This window comes from Pinus tabuliformis, chromosome 1_1 (assembly GCF_031772625.1).
Source record: "Pinus tabuliformis cultivar Carrire ecotype Pingquan chromosome 1_1, CPIR1, whole genome shotgun sequence".
Classification (NCBI taxonomy): domain Eukaryota; kingdom Viridiplantae; phylum Streptophyta; class Pinopsida; order Pinales; family Pinaceae; genus Pinus; species Pinus tabuliformis.
In genome coordinates, this window is record NC_142297.1 from 221,362,819 (window position 1) to 221,374,113 (window position 11,295).

The following is an 11,295-nucleotide window of genomic DNA, read 5'->3' on the forward strand; positions in this document are numbered from 1 at the left end:
CAAAGTCAATGCTAGTCAAACAGCCCCGGATTGACCTCTAGTCAACCTTGAAGAACTCAGTCTTCAACAACAAACTTCGGCAGCCCAAAACAACCCTCAGTCAATGGTCAAAACAGCAGTCAATAATCAGCAACCTGCGGTCAGCCCTAACCAGTCAACGCTGGTCAACAATTCGGTCAACGCTGGTCAACGCAGCACCCAAACAGCGTGCGCAGGTCAACACTTGGTCAACGCATCAAATAACAGCCTTGCTCCTTGGTCAACGCAACCCAGAAAAGTCAACGCTGCCCTAGAAACAGTCAATGCTGCCCTAAAACAGAAAATTGTCCTTCCTCTTGCACGTGTGAGAGAAACTGCTCCTACGCTGGCCCAATGAGATGAAGAGAGAGAAGATGAGTGTTGAGATGATGTGAAATAATGCCACAAGGTATCTTCCTTTTATATGAATCGTTGAGGTTAAGCTAGGGGTGTGCCACACACTTTATCTTGCTGGCCGACCTTGACAAATTGTCAAGTATATACAAATAAATTCATATCTCCATAAATACATGTCGGAATCAGATGATCGTTAGATCAATCCTACACCTCTTAACGAGAGGAATCCAAGAAAAATATAAGCTGCCATAAATAAGATGACTCGCGTGGAGTTTGGCCCTAGTTGCCAATTTTAACACTCCCTCTCAACTAGGGAGAACTCCATCTGTCAATCCATCTGTCCGTCGGTACTATCTCTACCATCAAATGCATTGCTCGGCTCCGCTCTATTGAACTATGAAGAAGAAGAAATGATTGAAGATGTATCATACAATCCTCTACTAACCCGAAGTCAGTCCCAGATAAAGAGAGTGCAATTGTCAAGTATATACAAATAAATTCATATCTACATAAATACATGTCAGAATCAGATGATCATTAGATCAATCCTACACCTCTCGACGAGAGGAATCCAAGAAAAATATAAGCTGCCATAAATAAGATGGCTGACGTGGAGTTTGGCCCTAGTTACCAATTTTAACACTTCCTCTCAACTAGGGAGAACTCCATCTGCCAATCCATTTGTCCGTCGGTACTATCTCTACCATCAAATGCATTGCTCGGCTCTGCTCTGTTGAACTATGAAGAAGAAGAAATGATCGAGGATGTATCATACCATCCTCTTACTGACCCGAAGTCAATCCCAGAGAGTGTGTCATACCACTCTTACTGATCCCAAATCAGTTCCAAGAGAGAGTGAGTTATATCACTCTTACTGACCTGAAATCAGTTCCAATTGATCCCAGATCAATGTCGATCATCCTAGCATAGGTAGTACAGTAGATACACTATGCGTCCATCAATACTACTATGGTCCCTATCCTCATTTCCCTACTCATTGGCCAAATGATAGGTACTTCCCATGAGTACCAGACTACATGGGTAGGATGCCTCAGCAGGAGAACCACTCATCCTACCCATAGGTCGCCACTGGGTATCATAGGGGAAGGTTGAACCATTCACCCTGTACACAGCGCACCATTAGGGGAGGGTGAGTCGCCCTATGGTCGCTTGTCGCTCCAAGAAGTACCCCAAGCCCCCCGGAGCTCCCAGAGCTCAATGCATGCATCATACAGGACCCTCATACGAGGGTCTCTCAATGACTCCAAGTCGTTCTCAGAAAGTCAAGAATTTGACCTTTCCTAGGGGCTTCATCAGAATGTCGGCGACCTACTCATCTGTACCGATATGATGGAGCCTTATTGCTCCTCGTTGTACCATATCCCGGATAAAATGGTACCTGATATCGATATGTTTGGAGCGATCATGAAATACGAGATTCTCAGATAATCAAATCCCACTCTGGTTGTCACAAAGGATCACGGTAGTATCCAATGTATATCCAAACAGCTCACTGAAGAGCTTCCACAACTAGACAGCCTCACAAGAGGCCATACTCACAGCAATGTACTCTGCCTCAGCGGTGCTCAAAGCCACCGACTTCTACTTCCTGCTCATCCAGGATATCGAGGCAGAACCCAGAGAGAAACAGCACCCGAAGGTGCTCTTTCGGTCCACCACACTGCCTGCCCAATCAACATCAGTATATCCATGTAGCCTCACATCTCTGGCAGTGTATCTCAACCCATGAGTGATTGTGCCCCGAAGATATCTCAAAAGATTCTTGGCACCAATCCAATGTGAGTGGTGAGGCTCAACCATATGTTGGCTCAACATGTTGACTGCAAAACATATATCCGGACGGGAGTTCACCAAGAACATCAATGCTCCTATGAGTTGACAATACTCGGTAGCATTTCCCAAAGCAGGTCCGGCAGCACTACCGCATAACTTCTTGAAGTCAAGCTCCATCGAGGTAGTCACGGGCTTGCAGTCCACCATACCGAATCTCTCCAATATCTTCACCACATATTTTCCTTGAGATAGGAAAATCTCCCTGGCTTCTGCCAGACTTCCAGCCCTAGGAAATAGTGCATCAGTCCTAGGTCCTTCATCTCAAATTCGGAAGCCAACTCCCTCTTACATTTGTGAATGAGAGGGTCTACACCTGTCAGAAAGAGGTCGTCAACATACAACACCAGTATGAGAGGCTTATCATCCTCAACCTTAAAGTAAAGGTTTGGATTGGCTTCACTTCTAGTGAATCCTAGCTTCATCAAGTAGCTATCGCTCCTTTCATACCAAGCTCGGGGTGCCTGCTTCAGCCCATAGAGGGCTTTCTTCAACCTGCATACGTGAGATTCCCGATTATGAATCTCAAACCCCTCGAGTTGTTCCACATAGACTTCCTCTTTGATCGAACCATGCAAGAACACGGTCTTGACATCCATCTAATGTAGGTTCCATCCTTGCGAAGCGGCAAGGGCTATGATCGAGCGGATGGTGGTGTATCGAGCAACGGGTGCAAATATCTCGTCATAATCTATACCTTCCTTTTGAGAGAAGCCACAAGCGACAAAACGAGCCTTACACTTTTCAGCACTTCCATCAGCTCCATGCTTTATTTTGTAAAGCCACTTCGAGGTGACAACTGTTTTGTCCTAGGGTCTGGGGACCACATCCCAAACATCGTTCTTCATGATGGACTCATATTCCTCATTCATAGCATCCTTCCATACTTGATGCTTCACGACTTCTTTGGACGATGAAGGCTCATTTTGAATGATCATGCTCATAATGGTCAAGTATCCCAATACCTGGTCGGCTTCTTACTTTCGTAGAAAGTCCCTCTGGGTGCAATGTGTCCTTTGGCATCATCAAGTGTCCCCCTAAGCCATGAGGGCCTCTTCCTAGAAGAGGAAGGCTCTTGCAGAGGAGGATCAATAGGATCCATAGGTTCTTCCACTTCAAGCATCGTCTCATCTTCCTTTTCATCCGGCTTCTTGGTGTCAACTTCTTTAGTTTTCCTTAGAATAGGAAGATTGTCAACTTTGCTACGAGCCATGTCTTCGTCAAAGGTGACGTCGTGACTAATCTCGAGTTCCCTTTGACCAGCCACATAGATTCTATAGCCCTTAGAATTTTCGCTATAGCCCACGAAGATTCCCTTCTTTCCAGATGCACCCAATTTATTCCTTTTCTCTTTCGGCACATGAAAATATACGAGACTTCCAAAAATTCTAAAATGAGAGACATCTTACCAGTGAACATCTCTTCGGGAGTCTTGGAATCCAATGCTTGATGAGGGCATCGATTTTGAACATATACGGCGGTATTTGCAGCTTCGGCCCATAGAAACTTCGGAAGCCTTTGATCATGGAGCATGGAACGAACAGCTTCCAAAATCATACAATTCTTCCTTTCCGCCACACCATTTTGCTCAGGAGTGTATGGTATTGTGGTCTCCCTCTTAATGCTAGCCTCTTTGCAAAAGTCATGGAACTCATTGGATTCATACTCGGTCCCATTATCAGTCCTTAAGATCTTGATCTTCTTCTCGGTTTGATTCTCGATCAAGGCTTTGAAGTGACGGAACCAGGAGAACACTTCATCCTTCTTTTTCAAGAAGTATATCCACGTCTTGCGAGAATAGTCATATGTAAAAGTGAGATAATATAAATATCCTCCTAAAGAGTTCACAAGCATCATACCAAATATGTCGGAGTGAACCAACTACAAAATGTCGGAGGTCTTGCTATGACTTGAGGGAATGGTCCCCTTTTGAGTTTTCCTTCGGCACACCCCGGACATACACCTTCTTGCTCCACTTTAAACTCGAGCATCTCGGTCACCATTTGTCTCACATCAGGTAAAGCCTTATAGTGAAGGTGGGCAAACCTCCGGTGCCATAGTTCAGACTGAGGAGTTGTGTTGCAAGACATGACTCCCAATGGACTTCCTCCAACTTGACATAGAGAGTCAACTCAAAACCCAAGAGTGAAAGCATCTTTAAAATTCTTTTCCCATACACATACCTTGCCATCGATGAAGGCCACCTTGTAGCCTTTGTCTTCCATCGCCGAAATGGACACCAGATTCTTCTTGAGATCAAGTACATATAGGACTTCTTGCAAATGAATTGTGTTACCCTGATTTAATTGAAGAGTAACATTCCCTACACCTTTTACGGGATAGGTGGAATTATCTCCAAGAATAATCTCTAGGTTGGTCTCCTTATCTATCAGATTAGAGAGAGCTTCCTTGTAACCAGTGAAGTGCCTTGAGGCACCACTATCAATAAGCCAATTGCCCAACGAGTCCGGAGGAGAAGTAGTAGAGAGGGTCGATATCAGATAATATTCATCTTGCTTATTGTTAACAACATTAGATTCATACTTGGAGTTCCTTGCCTTCTTGGAGGGTTGACCACTTCCTTGATTTCCGGCATTCCTCTTTCCTTTGCCATTGAACCTGCCATTCCTTTGATTGTGGTTGGAATTGCCCCAAGAGTGATTTTGATCATCGTCATGAGATGTGTCCTTCCTATTTGGACACTCCCTCGCATAGTGGCCGAATTTATTGCAAACGAAACATCTTCCCTTCCTTCCACCTTTCAATCCGGCCTTTCCTTTGGATTTAGACCCAGAATTATTTCTCCTTTTAGCATGAGAGGAGAAAGCAGTGGGGTTGCCTTTAAATGAAGGCATTTCCTGCTCTTCCATCCTAGTCTCTTCTTGAATGCATCTCACCATCAATTCCTCAAATCCTGGAATTACATTATTGTTGAGAAGAGTGGTTCTAAATACATACCATTCAAATGGGAGCCCTCCAAGAGTTGTGATAGTCAGTTCCCTATCAGGAATGACTTCCCCAATTGATAGGAGATCATTCTTGATCTCGGTGATCCTTAAGAAGTAGGATTGCATATCCTCATCTTTGCCCTTCTTAATTTCCTTCAGCTTATTTTTGAGGAACAAAACTTGATTTGCATCACTAACTTTAAACAAGCTTACCAGTCTATCTATCGTAGATCTCCTTGGAGGTGTTCAGCTCGGAAACATAGGCCACCAGGTGCTTGTCAATAGAGTCCCGGATGATCTTCTTTGCTTTGACTTCACCCTTAGTCCACTTGTTCCTTGTAGCAGCCGGTGCATTTGATGGAGGCTCTGTAATTCTGCCTCTCACATAGTCCAACACTTCCTGCTCTTCTAATGTCAGATCGAGAGACATCAGTGATAGTCAGACTTCTCACGGAGCTTAACTTCGGCAGGGAAGTGTGATGAGGAACCCATGAAGTCTTAAGACTTTTTCCAACAGTTTTCAGTGATTGCTCTTGCTTGGAATTTGTCTTCACCTCACCTCTGATACCATGTTAAGTTATGGTATGTTCTATGCTTAGTGCAATTTACTTCAATTTCTTCTTATTAGCCCAATGTCAATTTCACTGTTTAGCAATCACATTAACATAAAGTAAAATGTTGATATAACATAAATAGATCAACACAAGACAAGCCAAGACAAGAGACACCAGATGTGGCGGCTAGCCAAGGACAAACCCCAAGGTGGAGAAACCCTTTGATCAATTCTTCTATAATCTTCAATAATTCAGAAGAGAGAGAGAGAGATAGTACAATATCACGAGTCTGATATTTTATATCAGCAATAATAAATCAGCAACCAGAAAAGTCGATGCTAGTGAAACAGCCCCGGATTGACCTCTAGTAAACCTTGAAGAACTCAGTCTTCAACAGCAAACTTCGGCAACCAAAAACAGCCCTCAGTCAACGGTCAAAACGGCAGTCAATAATCAGCAGCCTGCAGTCAGCCCTAACCAATCAACGCTGGTCAACAATTTGGTCAACGTTGATCAACACAGCGCCCAAACAGCATGCACAGGTCAACGCTTGGTCAACGCATCAAATAACAGCCCTGATCCTTGGTCAACGCTGCCCATAAAGTCAATGCTGCCCTAGAAACAGTCCACACTGCCCTAAAATAGAAAAAGGAGCAACGCTGCCCATAAAGTCAATGCTGCCCTAGAAACAGTCCACGCTGCCCTAAAATAGAAAGAGGAGCAACGCTGCCCATAAAGTCAATGCTGCCCTAGAAACAGTCCATGCTGCCCTAAAATAGAAAATCGTCCTTCCTCTTGCACGTGTGAGAGACACTGCTCCTACGCTGGCCCAATGAGATGAAGAGAGAGAAGATGAGTGTTGAGATAATGTGTAATAATGCCACAAGGTATCTTCCTTTTATATGAATCGTTGAGGTTAAGTTGGGGGTGTGCCACACACTTTATCTTGCTGGCCGACCTTGACAAATTGTCAAGTATATACAAATAAATTCATATCTCCATAAATACATGTCGGAATCGGATGATCGTTAGATCAATCCTACACCTCTCGACGAGAGGAATCCAAGAAAAATATCAGCTGCCATAAATAAGATGACCCACATGGACTTTGGCCCTAGTTGCCAATTTTAACAATCGAGGAAGGTTTAGGTTTGGTTCTATGGTTCGTAGACAAGCCAAGCCGCAGGAGCTACAGGAGGGCCACAGGGACCGCAGATCTGCAAAACCAGCTGCAACCAATAGGGACAGGCCAAGCTCAAAGAGACATAGGCAGAGGCAAAGGGAGTTGGTTGTATAGGTTGATAGCAGAGGTTTAAAGGAGCAGACCTAGTACCAAAAGAGGATTGTAGAGGACTCGTTGCCAAGGAAAGCAACAACAAGTACAGTTGTATATTTATTGTATTTTATGGGCAAATGAGAGCTTAACGGACTAGGCCTTAGTCCTAGGTTATTGGTCAAAGGACAGACCTTCTTTATTAGCATTGCACTGGGATTCTAAAGGGCCATGATCCCTGGTACAAGAGTCCTATGATTTTCTTATTAAAGTGATAAAGAACAAGATTTGGGGTTTTAACTCTTGTGAACTATCATTGATCTGATTGTTGTAACATTTCCACTGTGCAAGTCATTTTGAAGTTTGGCACTGCTAGTGTGTTTATGCTTAGTTAAGACAGACCAGACCTCGGGTGCATGCAAATTCTAACATTAGGAAAAAAGGCCCCAAAGGGAAGAGAAATCATTTAGCTCATCATGGATTGTTGATCTTTCTGATTTGTGAACAGAGGCTCTGAGGGTTTTAAGACCCCTTTTTTTATTGGTTTCAGTGGTGAAAGATTCCACCCTAGCCAATTCCTTCTCTATAATTTGTTTAGCATAATCTCTGTGGCATCTTCATATATTTTATTGCATCAAAGAGTTCTGTGGCTAAATTTGCAGCAGAGGGGCATTCAAGAAATTTGTTTGGCCAGTGAATTAGTCCCTAACCATCAGATGAAGCAGCAGACCTTCTTCAAGCACCCTTCTCTGGCAGCGCAGGGATTTGAAGTCAATTGTGATAACACTAGACAGCATAAGGCCTAATCCCTGGTCAATTGAGGACTCATACCCTAGTCTGTCGCAGCGGCCTTCCTAAGGGTGATTTTCCTGTGACAGCAGACTTATCCAAGGAGGAATTCTTGGTAGCAAGACCATCCTGGGGCCTACCTGAGGCTGCAAAGTTTACGGAAGATTGTTCCTGTGGTTGTGGCCACCTTGAAGACTTTGATCTGCAACAGCAAAGGTTGACTGAGAGTAACAAAACCCTACTGAGGTTTTGTTTGCAGCCTCAAGCATTTATGGGCATTATCCCTGGCAAACAAGTCTGGCTGACTGACAATGACAGTAAAGAAGCAGCAAAGAGGCAGCCAAGACTGGTACTGAAGCTGGTTGAAGGTCAGACCAATAGTATTAGGACAGTAGGGTTGCTAGCAATTGTTGTGAGTCTGAATTTTAGTGTGAGATTGGAAGGACTGGGGGTTTATAACCCATTATGTATTGTTGGACTGGTATCATGTGCATGAGTTATTGGTGAAACTAAACACTGGTTACACTGTTTATTGAATTTTAATATTATTTGTAATTGCAAGAAATGAAAAGCAAACTGTGATATTAGTAGACTTGGTGGAGACTAAACTCAATGCAAATCAATTGGTCTACAACTTGTGGGTATACAAATCTTGTCAGGTACTCTTTCAAACCCTGTGGCAATTTTACCCTAAGGGATATTACATAAAAGGGAAGGGCTAAACGATTTATGCAGGATTGTATAAAAGGTGCAGACTAGAGCCATCCTGTACTTAATCAATTATAAGGTAAGCTGAGGCAACCTATTTTGTTGGAATGTAACGCTTGCACCAGCTTTGGTGCTTTTGACTAAAATACCATTTCTCTTTAGACAAACATATATCATGTTTGAGTGAGTGTTAAAAAGGAAAAAATTATACTCTATCGTGATCAAAATGGGGCATCACCATGATAATAAGCCCGGCCCAAACCCCGGTGAACATAGAGCTATGAACATGTGCACAATTTGGCCAAATTTGGGAACCCACATTAAAGTGGATTTGTCGCGACAGATTACTTACATTCATGCCACCTGATTTGTGTGGTACTTTGGTATAGAGCTCATTCGCAAATGACTGTGTTTCTGAAGATGATGGAAGACCATATTCTAAAAGTCGGCTGGCCACGTCTGCAACTGATGATGATTTCTTAGCTGCAAATATACAGCATGTCATCAAATTTGTAAAAATTGTGTCCCCTGCAATAACCGGAGCAAAGAAGAAATTTCAATGCCAAAACAGAATTCCAAGCTCCACGTTCCCAGAATAGCATGCTTACCCAAGCCAATGACAAAAGAAACCACTGCTGGCTGGGAATAGCCCAGAAGAATGTGCAATTGATCGGAAACCCATATTTGTAGGCGCTTTTCGTCCGCCATGATGAGAAAATGGAATGAAATCAATTGTGAGAAGCAAAGCAAATGTTCCTCTGATATTTCCGGGCCTGTTCAAATGCAATCCAGAGAGTTCGCCCAAGGGCTTTAAATAATGCCATTGCAAGTATATAGCAGTAACAGCATTTGTCAAATATCAAAAAATTTCACACAGAAACATATTGAATTCTTACCTTGAATGTTCTATGACGTCACGAATTCATTGTTGTAAATCACTGAGAAGCCCTGAAACCCTATCCTTCAGTCACCAAATCAGACTTTACTTGACGAAGCCAACACTACTGTGAGCTCTTTATTCACTATTGTAGCAAAAGAGGAAGAATCCTCGTATTACAGAAAGACTTTCACTTCAGGGTATTTCCTGCTTCCGATAATTTCAATTTTTGTGTGGTGAAATGAATTCATCAATTCACTCGACATTTAAAAGCTGAGCAGGTGCTGCACGATGATAACCTTAGTTGGAGTGGTGAAAAATTGGTGTGACTGAGAAAACCTGTTTAAACCAAGTCCACGAATATTTTTTTCGTCCCTTCTATTAATCCCCAAGTGAATTCACAGCGTCATAGAAGCCACTAATCTATGGTCTGATCCAAAGTTTAAACATAACAGAGATATGGCTAAAGTCGGGTCCGCTTGAAAATTTATTACTGATACCTGGTAGTGGCATAGAATATAAAATAGTTCAGATTCCACGCTTGAGTTGCAGCGCGCTCAACTTCGAACTAATCGTGTGACTGCGGGAGGTGCAGATTGAAGCGGGAGCTCTTCAAAATGAAAGAGCTCATGTGTTCATATTTTTGGAAATCCTCTCAGATAGATATGTCTGTTTTCTGTTTATGCCAATTTCATTATATGTCGCAACTTCACATTGAGTTTGCTTCGGTTGAATGTTTATCAATGACTTACGCCTTGGTCTTGAATAGTCCCAAGCACTTCTATTGTATAATTATTTCATTTAGTGATCATTCACAAATGAGGAGAGCTTTTAAGGGGAATTTGATACTTAAAAAATAGATTTTGGAGTGCTTTAAGCATAACATGAATATATTAAATGTATTTGGGAGAGGTAGGAGCGGGTGGGGTTATATAACATGAATATATTAAATGTATTTGGGAGAGGTAGGAGCGGGTGGGGTTATATAACATGAATATATTAAATGTATTTGGGAGAGGTAGGAGCGGGTGGGGTTATATATGGTCTCGATAACCAAAGGGGGTGGGGTTATATATGGTCTCGATAACCAAAGGGGGTGGGGTTATATATGGTCTCGATAACCAAAGGGAGTTTGATTATTCATGAGTACTCAGTGCAATGACTAACAATCAAGCATAATTTTTAGCACTTTGGTAAGGTTTAAAACTAGTCATTAAGAATAAGATAAGAACTTTAATGGTATTTGGGGACTCGATTTTCATACATCAAATCCACAAGTATCAAGTGAATCATGAGCAAATAATACCTCCCATTGTACACAGGATTGGTTTGTTGTTGACCAACTTTGAAAGAAATGAATTTTATCATGTAAAGAGACATTTGAATGTTGGTTGAACAAATGGCGAATAAGGCAGCGCAATTGGCGCAAGGATAATATTGGTAGGACATGAAAAATTTGGGCCCTAAATGCATCCCTTATCAAGTCAATGATTAATATAAACTTAAAAGGTAGTTTCAATCGTTTGCAAATCACTTAGGATGTTTTGTCTGCTTGTTTGCATGATGATGAATTGAAGGCGAAAAAAGGTCAGTTGGAACCCTGCGTGAAGTTCTAGGCATACCAACCAGTTTGGAGGACGTGAAGTTGCACAAGAAGGAGAACGTTATAGAGCCAACTAAAGACAGTGCCTCTCAAGTTATATTGTGTTCTGGTTTGCATAATGATACAAGTGTTAAAAATCTTGCTCCTAGTCCACATGTTCTTGTTGTTTGAATTTGGTGGTATGTCAACTTTTTGTTTGGTGTAGAATGAAGTGTCAATATATTAAGTTTTTGGGCATATTTTGGCATCAATATAAGTATAGTTGGATATTGTATGCAGAAGTAGCCAATAGTATGCAATGTATTAGAGTTTTTTGG

At 42.3% G+C, this 11,295-nt stretch overlaps 1 protein-coding gene across 5 annotated transcripts in view; it reads right to left on the reverse strand.

Moving 5' to 3' along the window:
* Positions 1–10,101, reverse strand: part of LOC149212335 (pre-mRNA-splicing factor ATP-dependent RNA helicase DEAH1-like) — a 425,880-nt gene extending 415,779 nt beyond the window's left edge. For all 5 annotated transcript variants that reach the window (XR_016250762.1, XR_016250761.1, XM_089391822.1 and 2 more), the window contains exons 1-3: positions 9,395–10,101; positions 9,107–9,271; positions 8,851–8,981 (exon numbers count right to left, since the gene is read on the reverse strand). Coding sequence is in view for 3 of the 5 variants with exons in the window: in XM_089391822.1 (XP_089247948.1) it covers positions 8,851–8,981; positions 9,107–9,206 (231 nt within the window). In the remaining 2 variants the exon portion in view is untranslated. The remainder of the gene's footprint in view (positions 1–8,850; positions 8,982–9,106; positions 9,272–9,394) is intronic.
* Between the last annotated feature and the right edge of the window lie 1,194 nt (positions 10,102–11,295).